This window comes from Sphaeroforma arctica (genome assembly GCF_001186125.1).
Source record: "Sphaeroforma arctica JP610 unplaced genomic scaffold supercont1.80, whole genome shotgun sequence".
Lineage (NCBI taxonomy): Eukaryota > Ichthyosporea > Ichthyophonida > Sphaeroforma > Sphaeroforma arctica.
The window spans coordinates 89,180-111,805 of record NW_014040478.1 but is presented as its reverse complement, the minus strand read 5'-3'; the positions used below and the strand labels follow the sequence as shown (position 1 = coordinate 111,805).

General features: G+C 42.3%; 3 protein-coding genes across 3 annotated transcripts; 2 read left to right on the top strand and 1 right to left on the bottom strand.

Moving 5' to 3' along the window:
* Positions 1-2,128: 2,128 nt before the first annotated feature.
* Positions 2,129-4,978, top strand: SARC_01895 (hypothetical protein; the record flags this gene model as incomplete). Its single annotated transcript, XM_014304376.1, has 6 exons — positions 2,129-2,251; positions 2,630-2,955; positions 3,784-3,897; positions 4,015-4,164; positions 4,319-4,393; positions 4,790-4,978. The coding sequence occupies exons 1-6, from the start codon at positions 2,206-2,208 to the stop codon at positions 4,976-4,978; spliced, it is 900 nt and encodes a 299-aa protein (XP_014159851.1). The 5' UTR covers positions 2,129-2,205.
* Positions 4,979-5,139: 161 nt separating this feature from the next.
* On the bottom strand, positions 5,140-11,214 carry SARC_01894 (hypothetical protein; the record flags this gene model as incomplete). The annotated part of the gene is made up of 17 exons (XM_014304375.1): positions 5,140-5,200; positions 5,329-5,400; positions 5,554-5,705; positions 5,851-5,964; positions 6,651-6,793; positions 6,927-6,988; positions 7,109-7,215; positions 7,317-7,522; positions 7,677-7,735; positions 7,852-7,907; positions 8,055-8,178; positions 8,319-8,396; positions 8,581-8,711; positions 8,853-9,005; positions 9,126-9,282; positions 9,442-9,631; positions 10,497-11,214. 17 exons carry the CDS (start codon positions 11,212-11,214, stop codon positions 5,140-5,142), a joined length of 2,583 nt encoding a protein of 860 aa, XP_014159850.1.
* A 1,798-nt stretch (positions 11,215-13,012) lies between these two features.
* Positions 13,013-13,376, top strand: SARC_01893 (hypothetical protein; the record flags this gene model as incomplete). Its single annotated transcript, XM_014304374.1, has 1 exon — positions 13,013-13,376. A coding segment is annotated over one exon (364 nt), but the record flags the coding sequence as incomplete, so codon positions are not given.
* Positions 13,377-22,626: the final 9,250 nt, after the last annotated feature.

Here is a 22,626-nt window from a genome sequence, read left to right as displayed (position 1 = left end):
TGCGAGCAACATAGCAAGCAAGAATACTAGATAGTACATGAGTTCGATAGTTACGCATATTTTAACATATGAGACATAATCGCCAGAGAACAAAGACGGGTTTTATTGTTGTTGACACACAGCCGCACGTTTCGTCGACTGAGATCAGTTGTGGGTTGGTAGTATATATTTAGGACTATGGTTACAGACTATCGTCCATAATTGTTAATTTTCTGTGCGAATTTGATTGCTTTTGTGAAAGATTTTTCCCCAAAGGAAAGCATGCATTTGTAACAGACGGTGCATGGAACACCGTTGTTGAGCTCGTCACTTAAAACTACTGACAATACCTAAACCATTGAAAACGCTTGTAGTTAATGTGGGAACAACCCTGTGTGCTTCGGTTTCTTGAAGTATTCTATCTAAATGCAGCCCGTGTGGTATCAGTACAGAACAGCTACCTACAATACTCGCCAGGTAAATCGGAAAATTGAAGTACAGTTAAAATACAAAGCACCTGATGGAGTTCAGCGCCGACTCAATAGCCTTGATGTTGTTATTTGCTGGAGGCACCATGGTTCTTGAACGTTACTGTATCTTTTTGCTTAACATAGCACCTTATATGCATACATGTATATTTATATTACTGTGTGTGAACGTGTGGGTTGTATATGTGGACACTAAGTGCATATGCCTTATATATTTAAAAAAAAATCTGTCTAGGGCAAAACTCCCAGAACAGTCAGGTTGATCTCTATCGTGTCAGTCAGTGGTCACTGGTCAGTGGTCACTCAGTCAGCTTGCAAATTTTTTGAGCGCCAAATTTATCTCGCCCACGTAAATGAAGAGATGCTAACAATGCTGGGGAATACTCGAGAGAGTACAAGATTTGAAATATTTTCTTCGAAAAGTAATATAACCCTTGTGCGCGTCCTCATTTAATTTATTACTACTTTCGTCACAAACGCGAGATAAACTATTGAATACAGTGGCTTTCATTGTGGTGTAAATATATAGTTTATTCTGTCTCTTTGTGCTGTTACGATGATATACTACCATTCACAGCAGTACTTGCGGATATTATACCAGGTTCGTAAGTTATGGCTTTGTTTGTATGTGTACACGTAATATCACTTCCATCATTTACACACATCTTTGTATATACACATAGGTGCAATTGATGTAAGTGAATGTGTATATGTGTTGAATATCATGTGTACATGCTGGTTGTGGTTTCTAAATCCCGATGTGCACCTTACTCTGTGCGTTCTTACGCTTTTGAATAAACGTCATAGTGGTATGCGTGTATGATCGCGGTTGTGCACGACGAATGTCAGACATAATCCTAAGCTTGACAAGTGGTAAATACGGATAAACCTGTGCTGCCCACTAATAAGTCACGTACGTGTTTGTTATTTTCGTATTTTATACATTTGTATGTGGGCATACATGAGTGTGTGTACTTGAGTGTGAGTAGAATGTGTGCTTGCCGATATACTTCTTGATTCCTTTGCGTGCGTGTACATTTGATTCAAATAAGGCGACGATGGATTGAAGATGTGGGTTCATCTTCGGACACGAGACATTAATCTAGTTTGAATCTTATTCGGAGAATTTTACACTATGCACTGATATATCACGTACGTGCGACTTTCTATATTCAACGGTCTGAGGGATAGGTGTGTAATACACATGTTTGCAGTCTATATAAATTCAACATAAAGTCTCCGCATGTAAAACTTTGACGCATTGGTTATCGATTGAGGCGCAGTCAATGTGATGTTTGTTGATCCAGCGTGTGCGTGTGTGATGATTGCGTACATCAGTAGTGTTAGGAAGCTCAATAAAATATATCTTATTAGTGTGTACAATGGACAATATCTCCTTCGTGGTCTATACTTGGTAGCGCTAAACTTACACTGGCTATGACTGAGATAGTATCGATGGAAGGCTTGCTTAGTATACATTTATATGCCATCAAGAAAGGTGAGTTTGAGTTATCATATAGAATACACCGAGGAGAGTCAACGACGCGGATCGAGATATACACGTTGCTATGTTACACGAATATTCAATGACAAAGATTACAACTGTCATAGTATTTGGAGAAATACATATCCAACTCAACAAATACAAGCAATCTCCTACACATGAATACACGCATCCATGGTTATACTAAAGAAATACCGATAGAATCGCGAGTCGTTCAGCTAATGTCCACGAACTATGATATCACACCCCAAACTTGCGGTCGCGTATGAAAATTCTAGTCGTATATCATTGTATCTATAATTTGTATCCATATTTTTTGCAGAAACGCGGATCATATATCAAGCTATGAGTAGCTTGGAGGTCATGCCTGGCCGCAGTCTCAGCCTGTATTGCCGTTATCGCTGGTATATTTTCACGGCAATGCCCTGCTTCCTCTTCTTACTTCTAAAGTGCCGCCTTGTCTCTATTATTTTGGCTTAGGGTCCCATTTCCTGATACATATCATTCGCTCTTGTGGCATATAATAACATCTCAGCTTCAATATTTAAGTACACTTAATTCTTTACGTATGCGTTTGTTGTGTATATAGATCTATAACCTTAGAATCCGTTAGTATTTAAAAAACTACTTTTACGAATTAAAACTTCGCTCCCAACAGCCGAGCGTGGGGTCAACTTCTCCAGTGGGTTCGTTAAGATCATCACCGAAACCGGTCTACTACTCACCCTGCTCTTGGCGTTTCGTGTGACCTCTGCTTTTACTCTATGGGACACTGGAGTGCGGTCATGTGGTGCCCTGTCTGATGGTGCTAGATGTATCACGGGGCAATTATTATCCTACACAACCATCGAGAACCCCGCGGATATGAAGGCCACGATGGATCGTACCCATCAGTATCTGGTTTTATTTCTGTCGCTGATCTACAAGCATGTGCAAGGAGATGATTGTCATTTTGACCTGGCCGAGTTGGAGCTTATTACCGAAGTAGGTCTGTAACTGTGCAAACGTTTTTTTAGGGGGTTTCGAGACTCGAGAATAGCTCCCTCCTTCTAAGGCCATGTATGGTACCCTTATCTTGGCAGGTGTGTTGTTGAGATCACTTCTCACGGTAGATAAGCATTGTCGTACATGTACGAAAACGTAGAGTGAGCCGATAAGTAATCATCTGACTTTATGTGACCATGGTTAATTCTTGAGGCAGGGCGAACACATGAAGCTAGCGGAGTGCCATAAACATCAGGCATTCGAGGAGCGCCACAACCGTTGTAGAAGGTATATTGTGATTTCTTAACCATATGAGCACGAATCAAAGGTGCCGTCACACACAGAGCATGTAGACCTTTTCACCATACAATACATGAACCCATTTTTCTTAAAAATTATGAAATAGTGCTTGAAATTCAAATATGTTCTCAGAAATGCCTAATTTCACATAAAGCAATGTACGTGGTCTCGATCACACATACAGTAGTTTGATTCTGCTAATGGTCACAAATGTAGCGCGAACTGTTTTGCTCGTGATAACGTAAACCATTTATCTTTTTACAGCCAAGAATTGACTGAGACGTCGTCAAAGACGAGACCATTCATCGTATTAACTTGGATCAGGATGATTTCCGCAGATCTAACGGTATGTCTATCACTCATAACTACTGCCTCTGTTTGATGTAATGGTAATTAGCCCAGCGATAAACATGAAAACGGGCCAATTGTTTTCGATAATAGTGAGCCATACATATGTGCTTATCGTATAGGTATACTTATGTATATTCATTCCAAGATCACAATTTTTTTTCCTCCATTTAACACAAGCGCTCTGGTGACTTAGATGTTCGCTTTGCACAAGACATTGATTATCAAGTAAATCGTCTCAGCGAAAATCTACAAACCATATTGAAGGTGGCGTTCACGCCGATACCTTTTTCGGTATGTTCTGAATCAGCACTCAGTATTTTTTATCCAATTCGATCACTCTGATTTTATTTCAGCTTTACCGTTACGCGCCAATTTATTAGCTCAACATGTGCTCATTATCCCATGCAGTACGCCCAACTGCTGAAGCACATGATCTTTCTCTACACTTCCATCGCACCCTGGTCGTATGCGGATGATCTGCGGTGGGTGGCACCATTCGTGGCTTTCTTAGTAGCCATGATATTCTACGGATGTGAGGAGATCGCAATAGAAGTGGAGGTGTGTGTGCTGGCAGCTAGACCAGAATTCGGGTTGTTTCTGACTTCTAACAATATGGGAGTGTCAATCGCCTGGCATTGCGATGTCTCTGAACACACACTCCTCGAAGGATCACTGACTTTCCTTATCTGTTATAATAATTTCTAATTATAAGGGCCCGTTTGGACTAGACGAGAATGATATCGATTTGCTAAGCAGGTCCAGGCAATTGGATGCTGCACTAAGTGAGGTATGTAATTCTGTTGTGCACACGTCGATGTATGTGCAACCTTCTGATTACAAGATACCAGTGAACCATTCACATATACAAATCCCAAACACTATTAGTATGCCTTGTGGACAAGTAGTAGTAGGTGACTCGTATTTACATTCAAATCTCCAGTAAACTCAGTCTACTAACATCGTACGTCTAATTATATTCCATCAGATAATTAACACTGTCCTACACAACGACATTCCGAGGTCGAAATCCTCTGACTATTGGCGGAAGCACACACTTCATGAGGTCACATCACGAGAGCCGCTATTGCCCTGATAACATACACGTCTACAGTCCAAAAGCAGAATGTACAGTACAAGCCACACTGGCCCGATCACTGCAAACGGCGAATCTGACTTTTCACAGTATATCATGTTAAACATGAAGGATGTACTCAATAGTTGCACTGTGGATCATCTGTCGAATGCATTGGATTTCCACTGCAATGAGCTCATCAGCTTGGAACGAAGAATATCCAGCTCCTCGCTGTGTGCAACATCTAAGTCTGTTCTTATTCGTGAACACTTCGCAGTTGGTCGTTTCTACAGGGATTAAATCAGAGAGGTGGAGTGGTTATCTCACAGAAAGTTGTAACTATTGCAATGCAAATCTGTACAGCTCAGGTGGGCAGATTTATGATAAACGACCTAGAGCCTCACTATATGATTGCACTTTACGGATCGGCAGTGATGTTCAGTCGTGGCAAACGAGAAAACTTACGTATTTACACCGGCGGGCACTGGTTTGCTTCCGAGCACGATGCCATGTTCTTCTCCTCTGTAGTATGTGATTTCAATAAATTGCAGGTGGATCAGCATTATCAATATTCTGTCTTCCTTGTCATGTCCGATAGACCAAAACAGCGGTTCGCAGACTTAGAAAATACATATTGAATGGCAACATACCTAGCCAGGAATTCTTCTCCCGGCTTCACTTTCTTTTCATCTATCATGCCCATCCTAGTCAAGCTTGTACATCTGCAATGTCTGCAGTAGCGGAAGTAAGTAGATTTATTGAATTTAGCACTCAACTGTAAGTTGCAGCCGAAAGTTGCAATATTTGACACAGTTATTTATCGAGCAGCTTCCGAACATTTACAAAACCTGCAATCTTCGACAAATGATACATACTTGCAACGATCCGGGATTTTTCTGTTGATAGTCTGGATCTTCTTCTTACATCCATTACACTTGAAGTATCGGACCACACAGTCTTTCTTCACTTTGAATGTGTGGCCCTTTTGGAGACACAGGGCTTCTTTGGTATAGAAGTATATGTCGCACTGGTATGCGGAAGTTTCATTAGTCACATGTGAAAATGTCGAGCCACAAAAAGCGAAAGCCACTACATGCACAAGCGCATGTATCGAATCTTCAATCAATCCACAAATCTCAACGCTCAATAGCCCACCATAATAATTAGCTTACATCCTCGCAGTACTGACAGGTTCGAGTGTTTTCCTTGGTTGATGCCATCACATCGTAAATCTGCTCCTTTCTGATCAGAATCTCGTCTCTTTCATTTTCTAACTCTTTCTCCTCCTGTGTAGTACAAAGCAAATAGGGGTTCTTAAAGTATCGCCTAAAGTGTACAAGTATGTAGATATAATCATGTAAATGTATACGCAGGCATAAAATCTAATCCAATTCGGCCCGATCCAGCTCAATACAATACAATCCGATTTGATACGATAAAATTCAGTACAATTTAGTACAATCAGACCCTAATTCAATATAAACCAATACAGTGTGATTCGATTCAATTCAATTCGATTCAAATTCACCCTTCATTACAATCTAACTCAAATGCTGATCCAAATTAGTGCAATCAAATACAACACAACCCATTCCATTTCAATCATATTTGATACAATCTAAATCAATTCAAATCAAATCAATTCAATCCGAATCAAAACCATCCAAAATAATCTGATACAATATCCAATACCATGAAATGCATTTCAATTCGATCCTCTGATTACAATTCAATTCAATACAATCGAATTCGAATCAATCAATTCAAATCCATGTAATTCGAATCAACTCAATCCCAAACTGTTCAATCCAATACAACCAATTCGATACAATCTCATGATAAATGTAAAAATACAAGCCAATTCAACCCAATACAATTCCTATCGAGTGCAAATCATACAATTGAACCGAATGATCTCAAATCAATATAAACAAACATAAAAACAAAGATACAGAAATATATTCAACTATACCAGTTCATGAAGCTTTTGATTGATCGCCTCCTTTTTGATGAGTTCATCTAATTTGCCGCGTGCCAGTTGACCAAATTTGGGTTTTTCGGCAGGCTTCGACTCGCCCTCTAAACCCCTCCTTAATATTTTCTTACGTGGTTTGGCTGTCGTAATATAAATGAAATAGTAATCAATTATATACTAGAAACATGTATCCTGTGGCTCTTTGGATAGCTTACTTAGAAATAATACCTATTATATGCAATCTGCAATATGACTCGCGAAGGCTTTACACACCTTCATCAGCACTGTCCTTCTTCCGCTTATTCAAGCTTTTGGCTTCGGCCTCCTTCTCATCCCTATGATTTAGAAAATATTAAAAATGCTTGAGTTCGTACGGGGGTGAATAAATCCGTCATTTAAAATCAAAAACGAGAATTGGAGAATGAAGTGCTTTGTGAGCTTGCATTTATGCATACATTCTCCTCAGATTCGCCGCAAGTACATCCTCGTCCACAGGCGGGCATTGGTTGGGATCAAAGGCTTTAATCTTAGACTTAATCAGAGCGGTTCTCTTCGCCAGCATCTGTAATACACCAAATTGGGAATATATAAGTATACACAAGACTATAGTTGTGAAGGACTACACGAATTTCGACAATGATCAGGTAGCAATCGTGGAACCACGGTTCGTATATTCTGGGCCAGTAAATAGTGAGCACAATAGCCTGCCTTTTTACGCTCCGCTTCGATCAGGAAATCACGGCCACTCTTCTCCGACACCGGGCATTGCATAAATCCGCCTTTTTGAAGCTTCTTGCTTGCTGTTTCTGCCCTCTTATCACCTCTATCACGACTTGGATCATATGTGGGTGTGTTTCTGACTACACCGACTGTAATGCAGAGCAGATGAAGTATATTCAGCTTCAAAAATTGTACAATTTAATATATCTGTAAACGATGTTTTGGCAAGAACGGTCGCGTCAAGGCAGAGAGCACGTGCCGAGGCAATCTGTATAAAGTTGTATTGCATGATAATTCCCACACCTTTTTGGAACTGTGACGCTCCTCGTAGCTTATTGACAGCGGAGGAATTCAAATCAATTCTAAAACAAGAATGGCCATAAGTTCAGTGAATTTGGTGAGTTGAAGAGAACCATTATTGCGCGCTAATTTTCTCTACCGCATTTGATAATCAAGCTCGAAAATTAAAAAAACTTACCCTTTGGAAGCAGACACAGATGTAGTTTGCCTAGGTTTGATGTAGCTCAGTGATGCCTGGTGGTGTATATAAGGTGTGTCGGTGAGCTTTGGCATGTATGCAATCGCCCGATTCAAACAGCGGAGATGTGCAATAAACAAATATCTATTATTTACATTTCGACATGAGTACTATATCAGAGGGTTTCTGAAAAATCAACTCACATTCTCCGATGCTTGCACGACGGCAGAGAGCTTTTCTGCCCCAGATTGTTGAGGCACTCCGTTCGTCAGGGATTTCATCGTCTTGGTTACCGTATTCACGTTGACTAGACGTGTATTTGTTTGCCTATTATGCATATACGAGGCTAGACTTTAACAAAAATTATCTCGGTATATCCACTAGCCTCATGTCAGCGAATCGAATGGCAAACACGGTGTGAACGACCATAATAAGCTCAAGAGGAAAAAGGCAAGTTCCGGACTTACTGTGCATTTGTAAGGGCTCGTTTTGCCGAATTCTCCTTGAGCCCTGTCGTTAGATGAGATTTACAGTAGGCACTCCTCCTACAAGATAGATAGTAATAATTAGGCCGTATCAATCTGTTCCGGAATAACTAGACTGTTCCGGAATAACTAGATCGACGTTATGAGCACTCGAACGTCGGTTCGTCGACACAACAAGCACTTCAAGGTATCACCTGAATAAAGAGTGGCTCGTGTCTACATTACTCGAAAGTTGGCAACATACGATATGTTGACCGCCATGGTACATTTTTTTCCGTCCTTCTTCTTAGATTTGCAAATCGCAAAATCCGGGCAGTCCCCCATGTTGATTATCTGATCTTTCTCATTGACAACCACCAGTTGCGACTTGAAATCCTGTGGTAACCGTGACAATTGTAAGTGAACCCCGATTAGGGTATGTGTACACATCTACTGCAATTCCTCCCCTTTTTTTCATTTAACGAGCATAACCGTGCCTGCCCGAATAAAACAATGATACTGTCCCACCCAACTTACTCCGCTTTTTTTCATGACAGCTGGATTCAGAATGGCAACTAAACTCCCTCTTTTGAACTCATCTGCCTTTAACTCCTTGGCCACCTCTATCTTGAGCAGGAAGCTTTGGCTCTCTCCCTTAAGGTCCGTTAAGCTCCAGAACTCTTTATTACCCTGCAAATACACAATCAGAAGCAAAAACAGGGTTTAAACACACAGTACACAGGCTTTGTTTGGAGTCAAAGGAAAGGTCAATGTGCTTGGAGTGGACTGTTACAAATAGTCAGCACCTACATCTTTAGTGGTGCGCATCTGTTCGAGCACGCCCATTACAACAAAGTCCTCCGTGGCGTGCCGAGTGCCTGCGAAGTATCTGCTTAGACCGGTGATGCGCTTGACCTGCCTGTTGTTCAGGTTCTTCTGGAGCCATTCTACGGAGATCCGACGCTGGCTGATATGCGGACGGTGGCAATAGGTAGGTAAGCAACTCATACGACGGTCGGATGTCTTATCACAACTTTTTTTTCAGATATACAGGTACAAGAGCAGATGGAAGTCCGTAATCACATTCGAGAGCATATCGAATCACATCTTGTATAGTTTAACTTACGTGATACTCAAGCCTGTATACAGCTCGGTCTCGACTCTTTTGTTCCGGGTCTCGGCCTGTAATTCGGCCCTTTCTTTTGCTGCGCGTTCCTCTTCATCGCGAGTCATCGCGCTGCGACGGGAACTCTTACTGAAAGACAAGTTGTTGCTGGTTGGAGCCGTATATCTGACTATCGGCTTTTCCACAGGGGCTGTACAAAGTCAAACGATTTGTATACTCAATAACGATGGAGAATGGTACTTTCTTAAAGACTATTACGCACCATCGCTATAAGTGCCGTGACGGGATATGACAGAAAGCACCCAGCATGCATGAAATACAGCATCGCCCTTACTAGTAGAAATAAGAATGGATTGACTAGCACAAAATATATGATGAGACACGCATATGGTGATGACCAACCCACGCGCTAGCAGACATGACGCATGTCGCGATATGCATTACGCACGATTAAGCAAGCACTACTAATGACATTCGGTGCGTTAAAAACATAGAAAGGCACTATGCATGTCACTAGGTCATCTTTGATACATCATACTAATATGTCGCAATATTACACAGCGTACGTGGTATCTCTGAATACTAAATTCAACGCTATACGGTTCTGTTGATCGACTGCTGTTGATCGACTGCTCTCCTGGGTGTAAACAAAACGAGAGTTTGCTCGAGATATTTGGAATGCAGTACCCGCCCCAGCCGAGTCGCAGCAGCAAAGTATGTCCGCATTGTCTTCTGCCAGTCAGAACACTTTATAAATGGGTCATGCATAGTGTTGGCAGCCGAACTTAACGATCTTGTTGTGATTCTTGTGTCGGAGTTGGTGTTACTGACACTTTTGTTAAAAGCGCCATTGATTAGAAACATACAGATCACTCACAGACATTTGACGATATAAAAACATTCAAAGGTACATGCACATAAATATATATGAATGTCGACGCCTATAAACATGTCCACGGGGCAGGTGTTTGCCTGTGTGCGTTTGTGTGTGTGTTTATATAGATCGCCATCTCCCTGTATACGACATGTATTGAAGCTCTGCACATGGTACATACCAGCCTTATCTGCCTCGGACACACCCTCTCGCAGCAGTGGTTGTCCATAGTTCTTGCACTGTTCAATGAAGTCCGCATGGTATCCAGCCAGCTTATCTTTGACCAACCGTATCTCTGCCTCACATTTCTTCACCTTTCTCTCATGATTCACACGTATGCGCTCAAAGTCTTCCTTAAAAATATGCTCGGGCTTCTTATCTTCAATCTCTGGCATATCATCCACGCCCTCACTCTCTTTGGTATCGAGTAAGCCCTGTTGCTTGCTTCTGGGCCTACATTTGCTCGATTCTACTTTAGCAAGCGCGGCAAGATCATCAACTTTTAAACTTTCAGACGCTGTTTCATTACCATGAACCGCGACATTTGGTATTTCCTCGGACGCAATCACCGAGCCCCGTTCCGCATCGTCAACACCATTCAACCCCTCATCGTTGCTATGGATACTAGTGCTACCATTCAAGTCAGTATCGCCTAATCCTTCCAACAAAGCCAATTCGTCCATATCAATATCAGACTGAGCGTCTTTGTCATCCAAATCATCGATAGACGCCGTAGGGGAATCAACCTTTTCTAGTGCACTAGAAGGGCTCTGGTCAACATTATTTCCAGAGGTTTGCTTATCTTCGGCCCCTTTACTAGAAGTCAATTCACTGTTGTGACTGAGATCATCGAGCAGTTGAGCCATGTCATCGTCGTCAATACCGTCGTCATAACACATGGCATCATTTATAGTTGTCAACATCCTCGGTTAGCAATGAAGGCGAATTTATCCTTGACCGTTGCGTGATAGCTATATCTGGCAGGAAGAGTTTGGTGTATTCCGTTGATACGACGGTTCACATTAGTATGTCACTAAGTTAGTCGATATACGCTGTGAATGCTATAGAATTCTAGGCCAACAAGATGATAATACGCATCCTATTCACCAGTATGGCAGTAATCGAGCATACACATTCATATATAAAAACCTATTTATTATTTCAATTATTTTACACATGCCGGCTGAAAATCTATCTAATCCGTCGATCACACAGGAAGAAAGCGCGCGCAACCTTTATCCAACCAAACTGCATTATTTACTCGTAAACCCTAACCTCTGAATACTTTACTTTTTTATGACCATCTAGAAAAATACAAGTCCGCATGTATGTAGGACTTTTTTTTATCACCGAAAGCGTAGCTGTAGAGTGACTAGAGACTAGAGTCCCTATTTCTTTTTTTTGAACTTGAAATTTGTCAGGAACGCTAAATCAGTCCAGAAGGATTTTTCCCCATTTGTAGGCCCTAAAGAGGCCCCCGAAGGATCCTAAATGAAATTCTGTTTCAAAAAATAGAGCACACTTTTGTGGGTCTGTAATTGAAGGCTGAAAGAAAAGTAGTTTTATAAAAAAAAGGCAGGGAGGGGGGGGGGGACTTCGTCTCATCTGTTCTCCTCACGTCAAATGTGAGAGTAGACTTTACTACCCCTCCGGCAGATCACATCGCAATATGGCGGACCAGGACATACATCAAGCCTTGCAACAACAGCAAGAAATTATCACTGCCCTGCAGAATCAACTTGGCGTCCAGGCAAATCAACTGGAACTATTAGTACATGACCCGACTACCACAGCCCTACGGACACAGGCGAATGCTTTGCGAGCTTTCGCAAACACAGGCTATTTGGTACCTGACTATTCCCACCCGACGTCGTTGATGAATTATTGTAAGATTCGGTCCCTCAAGGCGATATTAACGCCTTAGAATAAATAAACGCGTAGGTAAATTCTAAGTATCGTGAAAATATCAAAGTAAATAAACGAAATACGACATTTACTATTAGGCCGGTTTTGCCATCTTTTGAAAATTCTGATGATAAATACACAAAGAGCAAAACAACTTACTCCGGTAACTAAATCCATAATTTTTTACGCGAGTCCATAATTTCTTCATAATTTCAAAATATTGCAGAAATTTTGAATTTCATTTTTCGGTATTTCAAACTTCAATATTTCATAAATTGTCAATTCCGCTGCTTTTGCCAATTCCAAATTTTGCATTTTACGGCGTAAAAATATTGAAGCCGTATTTCATTTCGTTGTATATTTCTTTGAAAATGAAAAAGAGGGTTACCCCTCTTTTTCATTTTGACAAAGAAATGAATGAAGAAAGAGCGTTCTAATTTCGGAATACTCTTTGGCTTTTGAGCGCGAAAAAGCATACAACAAAACACATGCGTATTTTGAGTTTTTGACACTTCTATTTGTATATAAATTATGTATACGTATTCTCCAGTTCTATTATAACTTCATCTTGTACGCTTTGTTGGGTAGTATGTGCGGGGAAACAGGCTACGATGAAGAGTGCGAAGAATGCCAGTTGTACGTAAGTAAGCAGCATATGGCTCGCTTATTTATAGTTGCGAATATAATGATCAACAACACAGAAAACACTATGTACGCAATAGGTGACTGTATAGAAAAAATCTATCAAATATATGGTCCAGGTGGACGCCGCGACAACGTATACAATGAGAATTACTTTCGTGGATTAGAGGATATTGAAAGCGAAATGAATAGTTCAAACCACCGCGTACATAAACAGTGTTTGAGAATGCCTCTCGTTGTGTTTGAGAAATTTACTATGGAGATTAAAAAAGTATATAAACCTGATGGACGGGCTAATGTAGGAGTTCACGAGATGCTATATATGTGGCTCACCTTCGCAGGTCAAAAAATGACACAGGCGTATTTGGCTCGAATATTTCGACGGAGTACACAGAAGGTGTTCAATGGGATAAGAAATGCAATATACTACATTAATCTGGCGCTCTACAAAAAGTATATTGTTATGCCTACTAAAGGCACCCCGGTACCATCCAAAATAAGAAATAACACTCGCTTCTGGCCCTTCTTTAGCTGCGTAATTGGGGCACAGGATGGCTCAAATATACCAAATACTGTAAGAGAAGAAGATTGCACATTGGACTTGATATCACTGTCCCAATCGGTACTTTTGAAAAATCATGATACTCCTGCTCAAAATTGTCTATGCAAATAACTCCAGCGTCTAGATCTTCTACCTCCTAGCGTCAGATATGAAGAGTTCGCCTTAAAGAGTTTTCTCATTGCGTCAATCATCGCGGATGACGGCTTATCCTTGCGAAGCAGAGTTCGATATTGTGTCCACTCCTCAACTGTTATCTTCCCTGGATCTACTAAGGGGGTTCGACCAGTAGCAGGTGCCTATCATGTGTTATAGTGTGTTTTAGATATCATAATAGTCCTTTATGGTAGTGCAATGGCAGTTCGATGTTCTAAATATAAACAGTTTTACATATATGAGCACTGCACTAGAGATAATTTAATCAATATAACATGTACTTCTAGAAAACTTGCGCAGACATATACATACCTATCTGAGTGGGTGCGGTCAGGCTTTTAGTCCCTGTTGAGTTTAGATACTTTGATCTTCTTACCAGATCTGAATTTAGACACTATCTTCCGCTTCGTTATAGGCGATTTGTGTGCTCGTTTATAAGATGAAGGTATGCTTAATGAATCGCAATTAACATTTACAACATCATCCTCATCCTCGACCGAACCCGGTGGTTGCATAATATTTCCAAATGTTGCTATAGTACCGTCAATATAATCATGTTGTAACTTTTAAATCCATCTGGTTATCCATTGTATCAAAGATGATATGTATAAACAGCCGGAGCGCTATGGTGTTGCTGTGCGTACATGTACGAAACCAACAAACAAATATTCTACAATAGTGTCAAACAAACTGACGTGTATTCGAAAACGCCAAAATTTCACCACGAAAAATGGGATCAGATTGGAAATGAGGTCCAATAAAATCCTTTTGTTTATTTTGGGACGACTCACGGATAATTTCTTGTTTGTTCGCGCTTTTGCCAACTGTTCCAATTGAAACACTCGGCGAATATTCATCCACAATTTGAAATACATCCGACGCTATATTTCAAAATGTTCCGGAAATTTTTATGTCCTATATTCCAAAAGAAATACACAAAAATACTGAGCCATAATTTTTTAGACAGTATTTTCGTATATTTTTCCGAAGTTGGCAAAAGCGGTCTTAGTAAAGTTAGGTATGCCTCGTGAAAACAGCAATACTCTGAGGGATTGTGAGGCTGAGACATTGCCTATATATAATCCTCTCAGTACTGTTTCCGCCGAAGGGATTTTATATAGTGTTTCGTTGTCGCTCTATTAGAAACTATGGTATGTTTCATTGGGGCGAATCCGAGAGACTCGTAAAATCCTATCTTTAGAAGAAAAGAAAAAATACCCTTGAAGTCCTTAGTTATTGTCTTAACCAATAACATGCCACTTATCAAGAAATACCGACTTAACCTTCATCAGGTTGATCGGAGGATCAACTAGATAACGTTAATAGTCCCTAGAGACCTATATTCGGTTGAGCCACCTCGCTACCGAAGTATTCAGATATAAATAAAGTTGGAAAGTAAATAAAGTTCTATTAATAGAACTAGACCAACTCTTTATGTTTCGTATTTTACTGAGGTCTTTTAATGGCCTCGTCCAAATATCTGAAATGTAAAATGGAAAAGGTATTAATTAATAAGACCATTAAAACCCATTTTAGGAAACTTACGTACTATTAAGAGTACGTTTATAATTTACGTACTGCTTAAAGTACGTTTATAACATAGAGTCTAATGTGGAGGCCCGGCTTATTACATCATCGAAGCTCCCACCCAGTTAGTAACAACCACGCTTTCGCACAGTGGTTTCAGAATAAAGTAGCGCCCGAAACGCCAGTTTCTACTGGCAAACCAATTGAGCTGTTTTCTTCACTCTTCTATCAGAACGTCGACTTCCGGTAGCTTGTACTACACCCGAGGAGCAGCTGTCAGCGCTTCAGGGAATCGTTTTTGAGCTAATCGCATATGTTCTTTTTAGGAGGCTATGCGCAGATATTGTACACATTTGTGAAAGCAAGTGAATCCGTGTCAAGGAAAGCACAGCGGTACCAACTCTCGTCGTACCGCTCAGCTCATGGTATAATCAGCGAATAGGTCACCTCGAAAGGCATTTAAGGCCGTACTGCAAAAGAAGCAAGAGTTTGCCCTTATCAGGGGTACTTCTAATAGCAATTGTAAATTTGACAACAAACGTGACTATAGTTCAGATAAGCCAGTGTCTCGTTAATCTAATACTACTAACGGAGATCGTAGCCGTGGAAAAAGTAGTGGAGATAGAGGTGGAGGATGCAACGACAGTACAGAACAAAGACAATTCTAATTCATTCAAACCCAATACGAATCCGTTTGAGAAATGGAACGTTTATTTCTGTGATTGACAGCACAGCATCTGTGATAGATGACTATAATGAATCCCCGAGCAATGACGTCGTCCTCACGAGGATTCCAACCTACACAATAGAATTACCAAACACATTAAATGTCAGAAGTCTGTCTAGGCCCACCTGTTGAACAGTAGCCGCTACCTCCTATATTTGAGTCCGTCAGGGCAAAGCTTTCCGCCTGATGGGGCACAAGCGCCCCTCGCAAGATTACACAATGGATCCACTATAAAATTCCAATCGTGTGGGGACCAAGTGGGCCTCCCAAACCGAGCAAGCAGTGACATTTAATCGACATTTACGAGGTCGAAGTTGCGGTCACAATAAAGGAATCCGCCAGACTAGAGGCGGCGGGATACATGCGTCAAATCACCGGAGATCGCGCTGTTAACGACACGACAATTTCGCACTGTCGACAAAGTCAGAGGACCGAGCTCGCATAATAGTCATTCCATCACTAATCAATACTTCCTCGTCGACCCCCAAGTTCAAAATGAAGGGATCAGGATTACTCGCCACTACAGCCAGACCAACCGATCACATGATGATTACGAATTTCCGGGATTGTTTCTTTGCCCTCAAAGTCCGCGATCCCAAATTGTGGCAAATTCGCAGCCAAACAGTCAACTATACGAGTATCTAACCCTGCCCAAGAGGGCAACATTTGGCCCATACTACTTCAACTGACTGATGGATGTATTCAGTCAACTAGTAGGAAAAAAGAGTATCAAAGTAATTCTCTATGCCGACGACCTAATGTTGTTGAGCCCGGAGCCACTGATCATAACACATCGCAATTTCATTTATTCCATGGTACTCCTCCTCGGAATACGCTTAGCTTGGGAACAAGGCTACGCATAGATACTATACGGGAAGCGCAGTGTGGGTTTGTCGTGGGCCCAGGCGGGTTGCGTTAGAGGGGTGAGTGGGTTTGCGCTGGCCATTGAGTCGAGTTGCAGTCCCAGGCAACTTCCGAGGTAGTCCGCCAATGCTCGCGTGGGGAGCAGGCCACAAAAATGGAGTAAGTTGGTTTGATGTTTGGGAACCTAGGGTATTTGGTGCCCGTGATGATGGCTGCTGCTCGAATGAGTGCTGAGTTATAGCGCTCAAGCAAGGGGTCCAGCGCATCCTTCCATATAGGTGGAGCCCAGGCAATAATGTTCAGGCCATATGTAGCCGTGGATAAGATGAATGTTTTGAACAACATCAGCCTATTGCGGGGATATCGCCAGCTGAAGCCATGGAAACCATAAGCGCGGAAGGAGGCGATACCCAGAGACAATGCTGTAACCAGGGATTCCATATGTCTGGCGAGATTTATCTCTGGTATTCCGTGGGAGAGTGGGAAACTCAGGTATTTGGAGAGTTTAGGCTTGACATGTGTGGGAGCCATCTTCAGGGGTAGGTGACGCAAGCGTGATAAGTTCACCTTTTATATGGAGGGTTGGCGCCACGTGTCGCAAGTTGGTAGATCGTACTCGGGGTTTGATGACACCTTGTTTGAGGCCAGATTTGCGTCCCCAGGCATCAATGTCGTCTAAAAAGAACTGGAGCGGAACCGGTTGGGGGGCTTGGATCCGTGTGACGTCGACAAATAAATAGAAGCGGGGGAGCTTGGGCCGGAATTGTGCTAGTGTGACAGCCAAAAAAAATCCATGTAGATAATAAAGAGCTGCGGGCCAACGATTGAGCCTTGTAGGATGCCATTTGTTCTATGAAATAGATGCGAGAGCATGTCGCGGTAAGGCAGTTGATACAGTTTTGGGCATTCAAGCGTGGCGCAAGAGTACCCACAGGCGCGGGAGAGCAACCTTGACGTATGCCTTGGTAATCTCAAAACAGGCGTCGCTCCACTCCTCTTCCGACTGTGTTTCAGATTCCATGGCGGCGAGTGCTTGGGTATGGCAGGAGTATCGTGATTTGAAGTCAGCTTGGGTTGCGTGGGTAGTAGAGCCGGGGTGGCTAGTAATCAGCTTGAGGAAACACTTCTCAAATATGCGTCTGATTATTTGCGTTAGCGTGATAGGGCAGAAGTCGGCGGGGGAGGTGATATCTGCATCGCCTTTTTTTGGGTGCGCTGTCAGGAGGGTGCAATTCAAGGCGGTAGGGAAGGTACCCGCCTTTCGTAGCTTCAATCAGGGCCAGAATTTTATAACACAGGCTTTATCGAAAATTCACATATCGATATCTGGGGCTGGTGCAGTGCGCAACCTTCGTCGTATCAACAGCGCGCCTCTACTTAGTAGACCTACGTCGTCCGGCCAAAATCACAACACAAGCACAGTAACACAGCCCATGGCATGCAAAAGTACGTCTGTCAAGCTCAGCCCTTAATAAGCTAGAGAAGTAAGTTTATGCGCTCACAAAACACCAGCCACGACAGATACTTTCTAAACGATCCCACGCAATCGATCCTTGATGACAGACGCCTCAAAAGTAGGAGGCGGGGGTACACTTACAGTTTACAATCAGACTTGGACACAAGCTTGGCGGCGGTCTCCCTCGGAGGCGGAGTGGCCAATTACAGTCTTGGAACTACGAGCGATCATTTGCTGACTTGCAACATCAGCAACCACTACAGGTACTAGCCGGCTCAACAACAGCACTAGCAGCATTGCGATGCCGACAGTTGCGCAGATACTGTCTAATCAATAACTCATCGCCTGCAAGCCAAGTGGCTAACGACAATTGTTTTATATCTTCACGGAGCTCTGGACTCAGCGGCGGACAGGTATCACATTCCGGAAAGCTGCTACAGTGTAGCTGAACACTGAACGCCGAAGTTGCACATCGTCTTTACTGGGAGTGGGCACTGACCGTGAAGGTGCAACCCAAAGATTTATTTCCAAACGACTACTACAATCAGCTTGCACACCACGGCGCGATGACAATAGTACATGCTTATCACCAACGATGGAACAAAGAAATACATCTCGTAACACCACCCGAGCCGATGGTAGCTCAGATACTGCAACAACTCCGGGTACAATCGGCCCAAGCAATTTTAATTGCTCCCTTATGGATAAAAGCACCATGGTGGCCGGACCTACGAAACATGGCAGTCCGTCTACTTCTACTTCGACCGGGACAGCGATGTACACTACCCAGTAAGCACATCACGCCGACTGGGCGTCCAACAGCCACCTTGGCAATACATCGCCGCGCTAATTGATCCACAAAGTCAGGCAGCTGCAATATCTCGACATATCATGATTGGTTCACAGTCGGTGGTATTACAAATGGGACTGCTCGACAAAAAACTACAGAGGTAAATAATCGTTTCCGAAGAATCGCACCATTGATTGGCCTCTACCGTGATACTCCACCCACATCACGAGACTCTGCTATTCGGTATTTAATTTACTTGATGCGCGAGCAGAATATGAAACCTTCACAGACTCACACGGTTAGTGCTGCTGTCCTGAAATGGAGCAACGTGCTTCGATCATAATCGGCATAGCCGAATGAGATGACAACCGCCGTTTGGGGAGAATTAAAGACTACTTATAAATCCACTTTTATCCTTGACGGTCATGCAACATCTACGGATGAACCAGCACTCGTTTACGCCGGTTGGGTGTCGGCTGTCTTTGAGTATTCAGATGTATCCGTACACTGGCGCGCTCTCATAGTCGTTTTCTTCTTTGTCGGCCCCAAAACTTCTTTCATGAATAATTTCATCCCAATTTAACCGACACTACGATGTTTACCACCTTCGTGGATTGCAAATGTCACAACCGCAGCACAAACACTTTTGCTACACACGCAAGGCCAATTCCAAAGGTATTTGTTTTTCTAAAGGCACACTTCCACCAGGTACTATGTTTCTTCGGACAGCCATATTTTCGTTGCAACATTCTGTCAACAGCGGATACAGATGAGATTGACGATGTCGAAACCTACAACACATAACGTACTCAATTCTGGGCAGAGTTGAAGTATCAGTTTGTAGCCGCGGGTATTCCACAACAGTTGGTCACACCACTGGAGTCACACTCTTTCTGCATAGGTTTTGTGGCTAGCGTCTTGGCAATTAACACGTCGCACCGCATTATCAATGCCATTTTGGGTATCAGGCAGGGGACCGTGAAATTCTACGTCAGGGCATTAATCCTAACTCTTCACGACCGCTTCTTTAATGAGAACCTATCGTGGCTCAAAGTACAACAATAAATGCCGCAATTTTTACAATTGCTACTTATGTTAGAGTCATCATGTTTCCTGGAATGACTCAGTTTCTGTCATTCCAGTCACATAACCCTTTTGACCTTTGCTACCACAAGGGTACAATTGGGAAGAACATACGATACTTCGTCTAATCTGTTCTCCTCTCGTCCCACCCCGCCACGCGCTATGTTCATCTATTCACCTCACAAAAGCATGTATCAGCAGCAGATATCACTATTTGACATGAGTCGATAGATCAGACCTCGCTCGTACTTGCACACGACACTACGTCTTCTTAATGTATATAGAACCAATACTCACTCACATCAATGCAACTAGCATTTTACAAAATAACCCTAGATAGGGATAATATTATTTATTTCAAAAATGGCAAGTATGTATGATACAATGTATGAACATATGGTATGGCTCTCATAGTCGCTCTGTGGTACGGATCGGGTCTGCGCCGTGTAGTGCCGCGGAATGGGTTAGTGCAGAGTACGAAATACCGAGAAGGACCAAGTTATCCGTCATAATCCGGTCGAGAAGCGAGGATGGGGGTAAGCCAATGCCGCACCAGACCACGGATGAATCGGTATGTGTTGGCTGGCCTGGATCGGAATCCGTGATTTGTAGATGCGTGGCCATACTTCCGGACTTTGAAGTTGAAATCTCCCCACACGACATCTGGTTGGAAACCGCCAATCTCGGGGGGATTCATGTATCGCCTGACGTCTTCTTGAGTAACTAGATAGCAACGAATATCTGCAAAATAATCCTGGATAGTTACACATTAACCACCCAGTGTGTGGTACATTGTCGGATACACACATTGCGATCCGTAGTCACTTTGTCGAATCGTAAAGTCTGATAAAACATTAAAAGCGACATAAATTGACAAGAAGGCTATGCTAAAAAGTAAAGTCATGATCCTCTATCTCTCTACTCTAGGTCTAGAGAGAGAAGTGTGAAATTTAAGGGAGAACGGATAAGTCCGTGGGTTACCTGATAAAATAGAACATTTATATAACATAGAAATAAAAAGGGGAACACGGGTAAATATCAGGTGAAAGTCGGGTTGGGGGCGGCAATGCAGACAGCATTTTAAATACAGCGTGAGCAACGACACACCGGCAAATATACCGGAAACGGTCGGAAAGGCTGATGAGTTGCAGTTATGTGATACGAGCAAGACGACGTGGGTCAACCAACCATACTACGGGTTCTACACATTAGCTGCATAAGAAAGTGTCAGACGTACGCAAATCAAACTATTTCTATGGTCGTTGAGCTGTATCAGGCCGAGTCTTGAACTGCAGGAACGTGCGCCTGTTAATTACGATGTCGGTATTTTTTAAATGTCCCGGTACACACCAGCGGTTTCCATCCTAGCTACAGTTAACGCGGGTTTTGCGACCACGACAAACGTGCCCACTGTATGTATGTATTTTGCCGTTTGATGTATAAATATTTCCCGATCCTGGGAGGACGGATACCAATACACAGTGTATTGCAATATGTGCGCCGCTGATGCTTTATCGCCACCCAACTTAACCGCCTCGGCAGAAAAAAGAATATGACATGCACACCGGATGCTCTCCCTTCTCAAAATTTTCAATGATAATGACATTGTCATTGACGGGTTGTACTTGTTGTATATGACCTCCTTAGCCAGATCTTGGACTCACAGTCATCCATGGTGATGGACCGCACCTTGCCTCGAAACATGGAGTACCACTGGTGTACACAGTGGTTGGCGTTATAGCAATCTGTGTCCCGAATGAGATCACCGCAAAACTCATACGACGTAAGTCTCAAGAGACTACAGGAGTTGACAAATTTCGAAATACGTTAATAGCGTCTTAAGTCATCATTTCGAGAGAACTTGAAAAATCATAGTAAGTCTATTTGTTGTCCACTAGGCTTTGAGTAGGTCTAATATGGTAAACCCATTGCTTAATAGTTGAAATAGTATGCGTTATTTATTAAACGCTCATGATTGTGTTCTTGATATCATATGGATATGCACACGTCTTTATTTGACTTATCGCTTACCCACTTTAAATATTTCGAAAGATACCAGTCAATTTTAGTGCCATAAAGTTTTGGTATTCATCAGTCAACTCAAGGTTAACATGTTTGCTAATCACCTCTACAATACTCGTATAATAAATATATATATTTCGATGCTCTTTTAATCTTGAAAGGCGACTATATTCAGTCAGAGCCCACTCGATTTCATCAATCGTGTCTTGAGTGCGCGTGAAGGTGTAGTAAATTAGTCCTAGTACACTTGCTTGGCTCCCATCACAATTACCCAAGACAAAATTTGAACTTGCGACTCCAGTTTTGAAATTAGGTGCAAGGGTGGTTTAGTTTATTATTATTACCTAGTTTACTGCAAAGGTGGCGGAAAAAATATGAAATTGTTTTGACAAGCGCTGAAATTGCACTCTACTACTGCGGAAATATTAGGCGAAATAGAGTTCTTAGAAGTCGACGACAAACAGGAGTTCTTGGCCGTTCTAAATCAGCACATCGACAGCCAACACGCATGAAGGTTATTGGTTTATTAATGCGCATACAAGTTGTTGAAACAAGTTATGTACACACACACAAACATATA